The sequence below is a fragment of the Antennarius striatus genome, chromosome 23, assembly GCF_040054535.1.
Source record: "Antennarius striatus isolate MH-2024 chromosome 23, ASM4005453v1, whole genome shotgun sequence".
NCBI classification, from domain to species: Eukaryota; Metazoa; Chordata; class Actinopteri; order Lophiiformes; family Antennariidae; genus Antennarius; species Antennarius striatus.
This window is the reverse complement of record NC_090798.1, coordinates 11,329,506-11,346,064: the sequence shown is the minus strand read 5'-3', so window position 1 is coordinate 11,346,064 and position 16,559 is coordinate 11,329,506. Positions and strand designations below refer to the sequence as shown.

The window sequence follows — 16,559 nt, the reverse complement described above, 5'->3', positions numbered from 1 at the left end:
CCCCTGGATATGGAGCGAGTCACCGTTAGAGACGAGGCATGATGCAAAGCAATGTCATGTTTGGAGCAAAGAGCACACATGGACTAGGTGGTATTTAGTTGTTTTATTCAGTAAACTGATTATTAGTGTACAGTGTCATGATCACAGACGTGCACTTCAAGGAACGGCGGGTTTGTTGAGATGCAAACAATCCCAAGTGATAATTGGTATTTCTGTCTGGGTGACGATGATATGTACACTCTGGAAAGAGCAAACAGGCGTTAATCTGGGAGATTATTACAAATCGACAGCAAAACAAACAAACAAACAAAAAAAAAAAATCCTAAACACAAACCGCAAACCAAACAGAATGCATTTCTCCCAGGGTCATTGAAGCTATCGTCAGCTCTAACAATCCTTTTGGAGTCATGTTTCTAAACGTACCTTTTCTTCCAGCTAAAACATCCTTCATTCAACGTTTATTCAAACACGGCGTGAAAATTTCAGATTCCTAGGTGTTCAAATCTTGAAGACAACAACTGGAACAACACAACATAACGTGTCCGCCCACGACATGCTAAGCTACAGCGCTAACCTTCCCCCCCCCCCCCCAGCATCAGAAATCACCTTTAACACATCTTCGGCGACAGGAAATGATAACTGAACAAAATCCTATCATAAAAGTGCACAATCACTGCAAGAACCAGCATGCTAGCTACATACGTTCACAGCAGAACCTTAACCCCCCCCCCCCCCCCGTAAACGCCGGGACAGCGTACGAACTGAGATCAAATTTCTTCAGTCCGAAGGGAAATTAAATCATTTCTTTAAAAAAAGCTTTTCACATTTGATTGTGCATGCAAAGATTTCATTTGATATATTTTTAAGATTTAAGAGCAAAAAGTGGAGAAAAAAAAAAATTGTTAGCTAACTCTCCTCACTCGCGTGGGTATCAGTGAATCAAAAATCAAACGGCACCTAAACGTGTCGCGGGATCAGTGATGGCTGGGGGCGGGGCTTTATTCGTTTCTATCCTACCGCCTCCAGGTCCAAGTGTTGCTGGTGTACACGGACTTGTAAGTTTGTCTTCCCGTCTGATAGGACCCGGGGTACGACGATGGGTTCGCCTCCGCCATGACCCTCTGAGGCCGCCACTGTCGGGGCAGAGATCTGTACCCAGCATGCCCAGCAGGTGAGGGCACGGCGCTCCTTGTCGTGGTCAGAAACGGCGGCAGCGGTGCTCGACTCTGACTTCGGCTATGGCTCCACGTGTAGCCACTCCTCTTCTGTGGTGCCTGGGAGGAAACTCTGGCCGTCCAGTCGGCCGGCGGCTCCGGAAGCGATTTCCGCTGAGCTGCCAGGCGGACGTTGGAGGCGAGGGTTTGCTGGAGGTCACGGAAGGTAAACGCTTCATCCACCAAGCCGAGGGGGTGCCGGGAGGCGGCTTCCCAGGGAGTGAGGGGTTTTCGGCCCATTTCTAGCCGAGATGTCTGCCTCGTCGGCGGAGCCGTGGGGGATCGGAATGGAAGCCGAGGGGAAGAAGAAGCCGAAACGGATTGCTGGGCTTTGGACGGAGCTCTGGCTGGTGGGGAGAGAGAGTAACTCCTGCCAAGTGCCTGCAAAGAAAGATCCAGACATGCTTATTTCAGTAGAGGTTCATTTGTTGTTTGGCAGACTGGCAATCTGGCCAAATTAAATCCGCTTGGAAACTATTTCAAACAGCTCGTCACGCTGTGATGTCCTAAATTTGCATTTCATGTTAAAAATAAAAGATTTATTATGCAGAAATATACAAAATCAGCAAAATATTGTAGCTTTATGGTTTCAAAGGCACTTAGGAAGCAAATGTTAAAATTAAACTGAGAGATTCATGAATTCTGAACTTCTCTGAATTGCTTGGAACACCCGGAGTTCCCAGAATGCACCGCTCTCCCTGATAATGTGATACAGAAGGTGCTAAACGGGAAGCCTGGACCATCAAGGGATATGAGGAGCAGCAAAGCATCGATGTATTTCTCATTGAACGGAGGATGAAGAAGACAGTGCTGCCATCATCTGGTGAAAAACTGAGCAGCATCAGGAGAAGAGAAGAGCTGGAAAGAAAGGAGTGCAGACACATGAAAAGAAAAGGTGGACAGATGAAGAGGAGGAGAAGGAGACTGTCTGCTGACTCGGATATCTGGATTAGTTAGTGATGACTCTTGTGTTCAAACTATAGTGACAGGAAGTAAGATATAAGATGTGTAATATAAGTAAGAATGTATATAATAGGTGCCAACCTATTAGTGTTAGCACAATTAGCATTTACATACTTATGAGAATAAACCTGTGCTCAGAATGCAGTGAAGGTAAAGTATGGTTGCGATGCAACACCTCAGTCCATACTGACATCATCCAGAGCAGGATCGACCAATCAGCCTCGTGATGTCAACGTGATGTAAAATTTCTTCATCCAGGTATTGAGAGAATGTATCCCCTTTACTATTTCTAGATGGTAATATTCATGTCGGAGGGAAAAGGGAGGAACACAAGGAACACAAAGTGCATGCAGAGGACAAAATAAAGGAAAGCCAAAACATGGATAAAAGACATTTTTAATTGCACTGCAGTGAATCATACAGAAAGTGCACCATGAAGAAAACACACAAAGGAAAGGGTCAAAGAAAAGAACATGAAGAACAAAAACAGCCCCGTACCAAAAAACACATTTGTGAACCTGACCAGGCTGATTCTCATGACTATAAAACCACCTTCTGTTGCTCATTCATCAACTCAAAGGACGGAAGAGTGAAACCAGCACAGTTCGTATTTTTCCGTTACCAGAAAAATAGGCCTGAAATAAAGTGGCTGCAGCTGGCTTGAGGGGAAATTTAAGCCTACTATCCCTGGAACTCATCGCCGCCTCCATGAGGCCCTTTAAATATAGTATCTAACATGATGCAACAGCTGTTAAAAAGCTTAAAATAAAATTAACCCACTTAGGTAGGTGTTCTGCTTCTGGAAATGGCGCCAGGGGAAAGCCACCGAGGAATAAATCAAGTTCAAGCCAGATAATGTCAGTTGTCACTATGTTCTATAGCTTTACCTGAAACTCACCCCACTGACGACATCGCTAACATTGCTAATTTAGCCTTCCGCTTGGTATCATTACACCCCAGAGACCCCCGTTGCTACTGCTTTAGGTGATCAAATCATTGTTGCTCAACTTCTAATTTTAGTTTTTTAATCCTGAATTTTCTTGTTTTGAAAGCTCGACTTCCTGTTTTCTCCATCGGTACCATTCACTTAATTTTCTCTCGCTTCCTTTCAATTCTGACTGAGCGTTACGCTCCCCCTACATTCTCAAACTACCATTACTTTAGCTAATTAATCAAATTAAATCTTCTGACCTTTCAATTTTTGGGGATATTTTTAAGTATCCATATTGATATCTGTGCTTTTCAAGCGGACACAAATCCTGATTTACTCTTCGTGAGCCGCCATGGGCTTCCACACCTGAGCCGAGCTCTTTTTAGCTGTAAATTTAGGTTTTGGCACTGCTGCAGGGTTGCCACCAGCTGCAGATTCAGGTCTTGCAGCAGCGGGAAAACTGGGAGCACCGAAGCTACTTGGTGGCTGTGGCTGGTACTGAGATACTGAGGGTGTTGCAAGGTAGGGAGGGCTATTAGCAGGTTGGTAAGGTGCCTGCGGTGCTTGTTGGTAAGGGGCATTTGGAGACTGAGGCGCTTGGGGGTGGTAAGGGGGTGGGGCGGGTTGCTGATACTGTTGGGTATATGCTTGCTGGTATGGAGTGCCCACAGGTTGTTGGTAAGGGTTGGAAGCAGGGTACATATTGACTGGAGTTTGCGGGTAGTGGCCTTCATGCATCACAGGCTGCATGGGCATCCCATAGGCTTGTTGTGGGTACTGGGCACCATATGGTCCAGCTTGCTGGACAGGGCCCATCTGGTCATATCTAATTGGTTGGGTTTCGACGGGAGGGTTAGGAGGTGGACATTCGGGTTTTGGTGCAGGGGGTGGAGTCTCTGCTGCAGGACCAAAGGTAAAGAGTGAGGAATTGAGTTGATAGGGCTGATGCTTCATTACATCTACAACATTGAGGGGTTTACGGGCCGGGGCGGACTTCTCTTTGCCCTTTTTCTTGGCTTTGGTTAAAGGGCTACCTGGAGGGGGCTGCTTTGTTGCTGCTGGGGGGTAAGAAGGAGACTGGATAGGATTAAATGCCCTTGAAGGTGGAGCACGTACGTTGGGTGTATATTTCCATTCGTTGGGTAGGGAAGCAGATGGCGACGTGGACCGGCTGGCCTTGTTAGCTTCCACGGTCTCAGAGTCCACGACAAACTTCTCCATGCGAGACTGCCTCTTGGCGAACATGTCCGCTCCTTTCCCTCTGACGGCTGGCATCTCAAAGGACGAACCTTGCAATGACGGGTTTAGCACAGTCGCCATTGGGTTGATGGGCGACGAAGTTCTTCGGATCGTGAAGGAGTGCATTCGCTGCGGTGGGGGTGGCGGGGTTCGATTTTGTGGGGAGTTTTGTGGTGGATGCCACGGTTTTGGAGAGGGACGCATGTTGACCATTGACGTGGACACATTCACAGGTGCGTGCTGTGACTGGGGTTCCCAGGTATTCACCGGTGGCTGAGGCTGTGTTTGGGCTGAAGGCCAGGCACTCATTGGTGGCTGTGGTGAAGCCTTTGATGGGGACTGTTGCCAGGTGGGTTGTGGCGTAGGCTGCGGTGGAACAGGTTGAGCCCAAGGTGGCTGATATTGCGCCTGATTTTGCTCTTGGGCCCAAGAACCCATTTGGGGCTGTTCGTTTTCTGAAGGGCGCTGGGTCCATGATGGCTGGGATTGTTCCTGGGCAGGTACTGGTGCCCATGGATTCAAACTTGCTTGGGGCTGTGCTGGTGGTTGGACTTGGCTTGCTTGGATCCAAGGAGGCTGAACTTGGGCTTGAGATTGAGAAGGAGGCCATGTGCTAATGGAAGGTTGCTGCTGCTGATGCTGTTGAGGCTGGGTTGAGGCCCAGGGGGGTTGGGGTTGACTAGGTGCTTGGGGTTGAGGCCAAGATTGTTGTGGAGCCTGATGTTGTGGGGGCTGAACCCATGCAGGTTGTAGCTGGGCTTCTGGCTGAATCTGCGAACCCCAGGAGGGTTGCGTCTGGGGTTTTTGCTGGGGTTGTTGCACCCAAGGTGGCTGAGGCTGAGACTGTGATTGTGACAGCTGAGCCCATGGGGCGTGAGACTGTTGCTGCATCGGCTGGTCAGGAGGTTGACCCCAAGCTGGTTGCATTTTCTGCAAATTTTGCTCCCCATGAGAGTGTGCCCAGGGTGGCTGAGACTGTGTCTGCTCTGGAGGGTGGGCCCAGGAAGGCTGGACACTTGTCTGGGCTTGTGGTTGCTCTGGAGGCTGATTCCAGGATGGTTGGTTCTGAGGTGTCCAGGTATTTGTAGAGATTTGAGGCTGAGCTTGGGTTTGAGTTGGTTGAGATGTTATCCAAGACGGTTGTGTTGGGGACTGCCTTGGAGGTGGTTCCAGGAGCTGCTTCTGAGCTGGATGCCACGAACTAGTAGATGGCTGCTGTTGCGTTTGCGTTACCGGAGCAGGTTCAGGCTGAAGGGTGGAATTCATTTGATCATATTCTTTTGGAGCTGTCACTTGGAGAGGCTGTTGAGATTCAGGCTCTGAGGGAGGTTGAATCATTGTGGCAGTGCTGGCAGGAGCCTCTTGTGGGGCAGGAGGGGGAGAGGACTCAGGGACAGGTGCAGGGATTGGCTCTAGTTCGGGGGCAGGGTGAGCCTCCATGGTGGGGGCTACAGCAGGTGTGACTACACTATTTTCAACTTGTTGAGGCATGTCCTGGTTACTCATGTCTGGTTGCGGGGACCAAGGAAGAGAACCAGGGTTCATGGCAGGTTTTGGGGCAACTGGTGGCGGAATCTTGTGTTTAACGGCAGACTGGAGAAAATTACAAGCCTCAGCCCCAAGGCTAAGGTAGTCTTCCTCAGGCCCCGACTCAAAACCGGGCTTCTTATCACTTCTGTTGAGGAGGTTTAACAGGGCAGGGTTAGGTGACACTTTCGGTGCTTCCTTAAAGGTGAACATGGGCTTGCCAGTGTTTCTTTTCCTTGTGTCCATCAAAAGACCACTTTTAATTGCAGGAGTAGAAATGCGCTCATCACGGGAAGCTATCTGCTCTCCTTGGCCCACAGAATCCTGATTGGTCCCACTCATTGCGGGAGCATACGGGGTAGCCCCCATGTTTCCAACCGAGAAAGGTTTTGCGGTGCGATTGCTGAACGAACTCTGCATTTCAGTGGTTTGATGTTGGACTGAACCGTTGACGTTGGTGGAGTAGTGCTGTATCTGCTGCTGCTGATGTTCTTGATACATGTGTTGTTGTTGTTGTTGTTGTTGTTGTTGTTGTTGTTGTTGATGTTGTTGCTGTTGTTGTTGGTAATGCTGTTGCTCATACTGCTGCTGGTACTGTTGTTGGTACTGTTGCTGCTGTTGGTAGTTCTGCTGTTGCTCGTAGTATTGCTGCTCCTGGTATTGCTGGTACTGCTGTTGTTGTTGGCTTTGTTGGTGCATGTTTACATCCATGTAAGCATGGCCTTCTGTTGCAGATTGTATGTAGGAGTGCTCCGCCATCTTCTTCTCGGCCTGCTGGATACCCTCGACGGGAATCCCTTGGCGCCTGAGCTCCTCGTGTTCAGCAGAAATCTCATCCATCCTTTGACGCCGTTGGGCAAACATGGCGGCACCCTTGCCCTTGGTTTCAGGCAAACATTCCATCTCTGCCTGGTTTTTCAGGTTCCTTTCGATCTCAAGGAGGCCCTTGTCCCAGTTGATTGTTAGCACGCCTTTGCTATCGTGGGTATCGGTGAGGAAATGCTTGTCTATCTCTGAACCGTCTGGAGCCAGAAGGGTAAATTCAACGGTGTGGGTCTCGTCTTCGTTATCCTCGTCGTCTTCGTCGCTGTACTCTGGTTCGTCCTCTCCTGTGCCGTAGCTAACAAGCGTGTATTTCTTGGCCCTCTGCCGATGTTTTTTGAACATCAACACCCCCTTGTTGTTGGGGTTGGGTGGAGCAGCCGTCAGGAGGAGGGCAATACGTTTACATTTGGACTTGGCCTCTTTCACCTGCTTCTCGGACAGACTCTCGCTGCGCCTGAGCCCTAAACAGAGAAGGAAGGGAGAGGATTCAGTGTTTGAAATGACGAGTCCTGAACGGGGAAGAAAGATCAAATAAATATGGAGTACTTTGAAAGAAAAGACAACTTCAACTCGCTTCCCTTTATCTCTATTCCATTTGTACTCCTCAGCTCTTTCATCAGTTACTTAAGAACGAGTTGCCCAGCGAACCAGCATTAATCATTTAACTGTACTCGACTTAATTACTTTATTATCAGGATGGAAAGCTATTTTTATGAGACAACAAATACGAATATCAGTGGAAGTTTCAAAACAGCGTTAAGTTAGTCACAAAGCAATTAATTTCAATGCTGATATCGTCCTTCTGCAAAGAAACATTTTTAATATAATCTTCCATGAAAAAGCAGGAATGACAGAAGACAATAAAAACAACTGTGATTAAACCAAAGCCAAAAAAAATGTATATTCTAATCACAGCCTATTTAATATTCAAATTCCTCTGTTCACAGCGTTTTAATGTGATTACTTTGGTTGAATGAACAAAAGCAGGTACATAATTCTCTGACCTATGTCTAATTTCATACTTTGTCCACAGACAGTGAAGCAAGAAGGATTAAATACAGCCAGCATGCAAGAAATCCACCGAGACCAGAGCGTCTCTACCCGTCCTTATCTACCACTTCACAAGCCCTTCAGTCAAATCCTCCTGTTCTTCTAAAATCCCTCACGCGTCCTGGCGTTCGGGTCGAATCCGATAACATGCATCACACCACAAACCCAATTTTTAAATCATGGAAGAGTGAATAAACGAATACCCAAGCTTACTTTTTTTATATTCCTGCAGGACTAACCTGAAGGTGGAGGGGGGACAGCGGGAGTGAGAGACGGAGTCTCTTTTTTAGCACAGTTAAAGCACCCAGTTTGAAAGGATCAGGTATCATATTGGGGTGAGGGGGGGAGCACATGCTGGTGTCCGTCAAACAACTACTTCTGCAGGCATCGCCAACATGCTGGTGCTATATTTATGTCTTCAACACAGCATGCAGGAGCATCTCGGCATCCATATTTATCATCGCCCCGCTACACAAAAGATGACTTACAACGTGTCGCCCATCACACCATCGACAACCCGTTCTTTTAATCTCCCCTTGCCACCTCTGAGCGGGTTTCGCCGCTTCGGTTGTGAATCAGGTGAGATGTGTTTCTATTTGAAGGAACGAGCAACCCCCCCCCTTCCCCAACTGCCGTCAATGACGTAGACTATTTTGGATGTCACGCTTCGGAATGCACACCTGTGTTGACAAATGGAACTTATTAGCTTGCAGATTCTCCCTCGAAGTAAAGATGCTTCCTCCTCTTGAACACCGGAGAACACAGCGACCACCAGGAGGTTAAACCCAATGAAGGTACTTACTAGCGTGTCTCGCCCGATGCTTGTGTGGTTTGTCTCGATCTCCTTCCGAATCGGAGTCCTGCTCTTCCGCCGGTGTCGCCTCCTCTGAGGGGATTCCAAAGGACACGGTGAAAGACTCAGGAGCTCCTTTGCAGCGCCCTCCTCCTTCTTCTCCTTCTTCTCCTTCTTCTCCAGTGCTTCCGCTGACCCCGGGGCCACTCACACTCAGGATGCCCCTCCCTGCTCCTGATGCTGACGGCTGCTGCAAAACGACCTCCACTTGCCCCAGCATCGACGGGGAGCTGAGCACCACCCCGTGTTGACCCAGCGGCTCCCTGACGGAGGGTGGTTCGGGGTCAGTGGTGGTGGTGGCCCAAATCATCTGGATGGTCTCTCTGTTGGAGAGATCGCCCTGGATCCCGTGGGCACTCCCAAGAGACGTGGGGCCCATCTCATCCAAGGATTGCCCAGACAGGGACACCTGGAGCTCCACCATCTCCCCAGGGGAGAAACAACGCTGCACATCTTCATGTTCCTTAAAACCCGATCGCTGGTCCCTCTGACCACCGGATGAAGGAAGGTGGAGCTCCGTGGACAGCAGCTGGGGCTCCTTAGGAAATGCCGTGTCGCTGTCGGACTCCTCGTTGTAAGCCTCGTCCTGGGACTCGGATATGTAGAGCTCCCTGGGACTTTGGGACCGGTGCTTTGGGGAGAGGATGTGGAGGGTCGTGCTTTGGAAAACCACATCCGACGAGTCTCTCTGGCCGTAGTACGTCTCGTCAGATTCGTAGTCTTCTGAAGTGACGGGGCCATATCTTTCAGAAAAGAGTGGAGAACAGGAATGAGAAGAGATTCTTTAACATCAGTATTAAAAAGAGGGATTTTTACCTCCCCCATTAGGAATTTCTTTGGATCGTCACACCCGCATAAAGGACGCAACGTTCACACAAATCTATGCTTGTGCTCATTAAATTGCACCATTTAAATGAGCGTATATATCATCGCCGAGGACTGGAGCCGTTAGATGTGAGGGGACATAAATGTCGTCTCCCAGCGCTCAAGTTGTAAAAAGTCATCAAGTGGATTTAATCTTCACGCCTCGTGTTAAACGTAAGGGTCAGGTCCCTCAGGAGGAAAATAATAATGCTCCCACATCGCTCCGCTCCATTTCCACTCTCAAGGTCAGCGAGGAACGGCGAACATCTTTGACTCGAGGGATAGAGTTTAAATCCTTGAGGCCTCGGCCGACTCGTGGCGATGAGCGGCGTATCCTGATACGTTTTGATAGCCGCGAGCTGAGGTCATCAGCTCTGCAGGTCCACAGATACAAGATTCTGTCGCGGTGCAGTCATAGAAACAATCTTTGCACTCATCCGATGCGACTTCTGGTCCTTTTATAGCCACAGAGATCTTAACGTTAAATCAGAAAAGCCAGTCAGAAGGTCAGCTCATTAATATTCAAAGACGCGGATGCACGTATAAATACAGACAGTCTGTGATTTACTGAAAGATGCAAAACAGCACAGGTCATAAAGCAACATGCTATCTAAATGCTAATAGAGTAGCACAATCATCATTTATGCTACATCAGACTTAAGACCGAACGCACACTCAGTTCCAGAGGTGATTCCTGTTGTTCACCTTTTGAGCAGCAGCTGCAGGCAGTCGACGGACGCCTCGATGAGCGCCAGGGCCCGCGAGAGGGTGAGATCCGCGCACGGCTCCCCGTTCAGCGACACCGCCTCGTCGCCCTCCTGCACCCCAGCCAGGAAGGCCCGACCGCCATCTTCCACCTGGAAGAGAACGAAAAGAAGAAGATCAGGAAGAGGAAATCTTATATCAGAGCAGGTGGAGGATGAATAAGCCTCACGCTGGAGTGAAGACAGGGTGGTTACATCTGAGACATGAGAAGAGAAGAAGTCTTGGAGTTTGTTCAAGCAACGACAACAGGATTGGTCAGTATGTGCAGGCCTTCAGAGACACCCAGCTCTACAGATGGCTTTAAAGGGCACCTCTGAACACAATTCCAGTCATGACTGATGACTTCATCTGCCTGCAGTTTGTTCCTGAGGCTGATGAAGTGGCTCATTAATAAGAAGGATTTAATGAAGATAAAACCCCTGTTAAGTTTTGCACAACTTATGCAGCCAGGGGCCAAATGACTTCAGTCTCGTGCAATTAGAGGTAATAACCACAGGAGAAATGCAAACAAGTTTCTAAACAGTAAAAAATAAACCCAGAGGGAAGTTTTCTTTTGGTCTCTATGATTACTGAAGTTTAATTTGTGTAATAATCTCATTTTTCTTAAAAACAATTGAGCCAGATTGTTATAAAATAGATTTAAAATATCAAAAAAGGCAAAGAATCCATGAATTTACAGATTCATGCCGATGTCAGCCAACATGAGAGGAAACCAATCAAACCAACGCCCTTCAACGCCCAGAATTAACTCATTTCAGCAGCAGTTTTTCATCACACATCAACAAACAAATGTTGTTTTTGTAGTTTTACTGTGTTAAAGTTCCTTTTATCCAGATCTCATAAATTTCTGTGTGTGAAACTTTATATTCATCTTCTTCTTCTTTTCCTTTTGGCTTTACCCTTCAGGGGTCGCCACAACGAATCAATTTCCTCCATCTAACCCTGTCTTCTGCATCCTCTTCTCTCACACCAACTACCTTCATGTCCTCTTTCACTACATCCATAAACCTCCTCTTTGGTCTTCCTCTAGGTCTCCTGCCTGGCAGTTCAGAACTCAGCATCCTTCTACCAATATATTCACTATCTCTCCTCTGGACATGTCCAAACCATCTCAGTCTGGCCTCTCTGACTTTATCTCCAGAACCTCTAACATGTGCTGTCCCTCTGATGTACTCATTCCTGATCCTATCCATCCTGGTCACTCCCAGGGAGAACCTCAGCATCTTCATCTCTGCTACCTCCAGCTCTGTCTGCTGTCTTTTCCTCAGTGACACTGTCTCTTCGATCAACAATAATCCAATTTCCACCGGCACCCTGTAGGTCAACAGCGCCGATGGCGGTCGTTGTTAACCCGGGCCTCGACCGATCCGGTATGGAATTCATAGGTTTGATTCGCATCTTTGATTTGGCAAAAGTTTTACGCCGGATGCCCTTCCTGACGCAACCCTCTGTATTTATCCGGGTGTGGTACCGGCACAATAAGACACTGGCTTGTGTCCTCTTGCGGCTACATTGTGAAACTTTATATTCATAAAGATGATAAAACAGAAAACTACGGAATACAAGAAGATTTCGGAAAACATTCTTTGAAAAAAAAAAAATCCCAATGTAATTATATTTATTTGGGCTAGATTTATTGATTTTTCTACTTTCCTGGGGGATTTTTCTTTTTTTAAACCTTGACTTGCAGTGACGCCAACTTGCCACTGAGCGGCGCTGCACACACATAACTCTACAGATGGAGGAAGAGGAGAATCCCTGCATGAACGTCAAACCATTTCTGCTCAAAATAAAGTTTCTTTTTAAAATTAAAAAAAAAAAACATCCATTTTTTTCTGCATCCATTCCAGCAGATGTAGAATTATTTGAAACCCCGCCCACACTTCCTGTCTTACTACCTGGCCTTCAAACGCAGGTTTTTGACGTCTATAAAGCAGGTAATCCGACGTACACAGCTTTGAATTCACAAAGCAAATCCTGAGCAATAAAACTCCACTGACTTTACGCAGAGAAATATTTTATGAGTGACTTTACAGAGCTGTAAATCCGCTCTCAGTTTTTAGGAGTTAACAGTGTGTGAAAAGGCCCTATAAGGCAGCTATGCGCGTCCATTGGGACCCCCCCACCCCACCCTCACCCACACCCCCCATAACAGGGAGGACCATTTGTCTGCAAGCCACAGCCAAAATGCTCTTGCTCCAAAAAAGGAAGAGAAACATTTACCCCCCCCCCCCCATCACCACCCCCTCCCGCGGGCGGATCCCACCTGGTGCGTCAACGTGGTTCCAATAAGCGCAGCAACGTGTGCGTCAAAATTTACACCACGTGGGGGTGCAATTAACCAAGATTACGCAGACGTGCTGTCCCGGGATTTTAAACGTTCAGCCCCCTCCCTTCCAGCTGCCCCCACCCCCCCCCATCTTTAAACAATTATGCTTTTACATTGAAGGAGACCCCTTTCCAGCTGCCGGACAGGTAGCGGCTGCGCTCATCAACAGAAGGGGGGAGGGGGGGTCTTTTTTTTTATTTCGTTTATAGTTTAAAACTACAGTTTTATCAAACTTTAAATCGTTTATTCGCAAAAATAAACTATTTATCAGCTGCTTGGAACCGGATCTCCTTCAAAATAAACGTCTCCACTTCTCCTTGATCCAGATCCAGGTTCTAATTCCTGGCCCCTTCCTACAGGAGTACTCCTGGTTTTCCTCCTTTAGATCCACCAGAGGAGTTTTATTTTCTCTAGAATGATCCAGAACTTCATCTGGAGTCTTGGTGGACTGAAAGCTGCTTGGGAGCTTCGTTCTTTTAGAACATTCCCCCCCCCACCCCGAAGACACAGCATCATGAATTTTCATAAAGGAGGTTCAGACAGAAATATTTCTTTAATTCAGCGTTTTTAATAAAAGCGTTCTGGAAAAGAAACCTTTCACAACCTTTTCTTCTCTCCTGAGTGTCCTGAGATAAACCGAAGGCCTGCTTTGTGTTTTTTGGAAGCTTTTTAGGTTAAATACCCCCAGAAAAAAATAATTAAAAATACAGAGAATAAGCTTTTTTATGACAAATCAGGAGACGAATGGTTTTCACAGGACGGCAGTGAGGATTTGTGATATTTGCAATATTAATATGAAATTTAAAAAAATAAATAAAAATCAGCTGTTCTGTTTCATTTGGCAAATTCCTAATGATTTGTTGATCCGGTCTGTTCCCAGGCAGGAAGCCAGAGAAATGTCACCCCCCCCCCAAAAAAAATAAATAAAGCTGCATCTGCTTAAGATAATGTGACCAAGAAAAAGAGTGAAATACAAATTGACCCTGTTTGAAATGTAAGTTTGACTATTTGCTTGTAAAAAAAAAAAAAAAAATTCATGCCGTTTCTGTGGCTTTAAAACAAATACAGTGACTTCATCAACTTTGTACTCGGGCCAGGACTCCAAGAAAAACACTGGCCTCCCTTATATGGAGAGAACCTTTCAGGAGCGGACGGCCTGAAGGCTGTCGCGGCTGTCAGGACGTCTAACGATCACCGATCGCTCCAGAAACGAGTTTCCAACAGAAGCCGGACAACAAAGCGCGTCTCTCCGTTCACCGGATTTGTCATGACGCAGGAATGCTGGCTGCTCTCGACCTTTACGCACAGACCTGGCTCTCCGGCCGTTCTAGAAGAAGACTTAGGAGGTATGTTTACAGTTATAAGATCCAGATGAGGACTGAACCCCCCCCCCCCTCCCCTCCATACCCCCCTCCCACACACACACACACACACACACAGCTGCACCAGTCTGAGGCACCTCATGCGTAATAGGCCGACAATTAATGCGGTAAATCACACGCAACATGAGAAATTGAAACTGAAACAGGTCGCAGAGGTGTGTGTGTGAGGGGGGGCATTACCCCACATGAGGGGGGGGGGGTAATGGGGTAAGTAGGAGTCAAACCTGCCCACTTTTGATTCATAAATGAGTCGCTGCTCATTTTTTTTTTTGGCAGATAATTTTATAACAGTTGTTTTGGCACAGGCGCGCTAGTTTTGCGTGGATTTAATCTGACATCCTTGGTGGTGTTGGTGGTGTGTGTGTGTGTGTGTGTGTGGGGGGGGTCAAGGTTATTGAAAACATCAATTTATGTAAACATCTTCAACAGAAATGAGAATTAAAAAAAAAAAAAAGGCGTTAGATGTTTTCCTTCTGATGCGCCCCCCCCACCGAGTTTTCTTATTTACGCGTTTTGGAAAACCAACAACCAGATGTTTAGCAGCTCGTTTCAAAGTGTGTGCGCTCCCCTCCAGATGGGAAGGAGAAGAAGAAAATGTCGCGCGTAAACATCTGGACTGTCCGAGCCTTTGTGAGGAGAGTGGAGCGTCTGTCGCGGAGACGATCAACAGACGCTCCAGAGCTTTGATGTGGCAGGAATGTAGCAGAGAAACGTTTACATTTCCACTCCATGAGGGATCAGAGCAGCTTAAGTGGCAGCCTTAGACCATATATAGAGTTTAGAGAGTCCACGCACACACCTGGCCTCACCGGACATCACCTAAAAGCTCTAAAAGTCTTTTATTTACAGCTTATTTTACGATCCACGAACTCTTATGTTGCGGGTGTCACATCTGCATGTCCAACTTGTGCGCACGTTAACTTTTTATTCTAAGCTGCTCCGTGGGAACAGCAGGAAGTGACAGGTGGTCAAAAGAGTCAAAACGACACGCAGATTCTTTACGCAAACGTCCTCAAGCGCGAAAGATGTAAAGGAATGTGTGGAAATCAGAAAAAAAAATTGTTCCTGTGGGCTATCTGTCACGATTAAATCCAAACTATCAGACACACAACTTTTTACAACCCCCCCCCCCACCACCACCACCCCCTTCTGTGCGTGCGTTTTACTGGTGAGTCGTATTATGAGCGCGTCTGTCTGAGTGATAACAGATCACACTCCCCTCAGCTTCACGCCGTCTCTTCTTGTCCCTGACCATATAAGGGTGTCGAGGACCCACAAAGAAAAAAAAAAAACTTCCACCAGTTTGTTCAGCTTTTTTTTTTTTAAACTTTTTTTTTTTTTTTTTTTAACTCTACAAAACTTGATGCTAGAAATCCCGATTGGATAAAACAGATCATCCACATTTCCCACCAATCAAACCCGATCGATCCGTACCTGAGACACGATGAAGGGTCTGTAGGTGTCCCCCTCTCCCTCTCTCAAGGTGAACCCCCACGGCGCGCCGCCACGCAGCGTCACGCAGATGTAATCCCCGATGCCCATGCTGCGTTCAGCTCCTCAGCCGAACCTCCGCGGCGCAGACATGGAGCTGTCAGCCGCACCAGCAGCACCGCCTCCGCCCCACGGCCGTGTGATCCCCATCATCTGGGCTCCGTCGGAGTCCAACCCGCTCGGGGAAAACGTCACGGCGGACGGGCCCGCCCGCAGGGTCGTCATGGTGACCGAGGGCATCCCAGTAAACTGGGAGTGATGGTAGAGGAAAGGGGAATTGTTGAAGTCTGCTGGGATGCATGATGTCAACGACACGGAAATGTGTTTGAGGATTAAAATGGAGATCCCATTTTGTCATTGTTTTCTAGGTGATCTTTATTCTGGCTTTTTACTCTAATGAACGTGTGGAAATACTTTACAAACTCTATTCTAAGGTTCAAGTACGTTACCATCATATTTTTTATTTATGAAGGGATAAACGAATAAATATCTAAAACATGACCAATTACATGCGATCATCAGCATTTGATTTTTTCTTCTGACAAAAAAATTAAAAATGTAAAACAGATATTACAGTATTTATATATTTTATTTATTTATCTGTTTGTTTGTTTGTTTTATATTATTTACATAGTGTCTTAAATTACGAAAAATCCCACATACTTGACTCAATATAATTGCGCAATTCTTGCATGAGATATTTCACGTTACATTACATGTCACGTTAGATACGTGTCACGCTACACTACATGTCACGTTACATGTGTGTTACGTTACAATGTACGTACGTGAACGCGTCATCGCTGAGACGGTGACGAAACGCTGATATGTTGGTGCGTTCGGAACACACGGGTCCACATCCCTGTGCTGACGTGTATTGGGCGCCCTCTGCTTCGCGCATGCGCAACAGAGCGTCGTCACGTCGACTGGAAATTCATCGCCCACATTAGGAAGTCAAATTTGCTCTTTTCAACTTAAAAGTATTTTGCTAGTTAAAAAATCCGATTCATAAACATAATTTGCATTATAGACTATTTTAATATAATTATAAAATGATTTTTAATAGACGAGTATCGCAATGCGAGTCATTTATAAGCTTCAGAGAACGTTTTTGAGAACATAATTA

At 46.9% G+C, this 16,559-nt stretch overlaps 1 protein-coding gene across 2 annotated transcripts; it reads right to left on the bottom strand.

The window, feature by feature from the left end:
* Positions 1-84: 84 nt before the first annotated feature.
* On the bottom strand, positions 85-15,515 carry LOC137590196 (synaptopodin-2). Of its 2 annotated transcripts, XM_068307651.1 has the most exons (5): positions 15,377-15,515; positions 10,172-10,323; positions 8,552-9,345; positions 4,225-7,160; positions 85-1,595 (listed from the first exon to the last, which is right to left on the bottom strand). In XM_068307651.1, the coding sequence occupies exons 1-5, from the start codon at positions 15,482-15,484 to the stop codon at positions 1,014-1,016; spliced, it is 4,572 nt and encodes a 1,523-aa protein (XP_068163752.1). In that variant the 5' UTR covers positions 15,485-15,515; the 3' UTR covers positions 85-1,013. The 2 variants fall into 2 exon arrangements, with proteins under 2 accessions (XP_068163752.1, XP_068163751.1); XM_068307650.1 differs by lacking the exon at positions 85-1,595 and having other exon boundaries at positions 2,556-7,160.
* Positions 15,516-16,559: the final 1,044 nt, after the last annotated feature.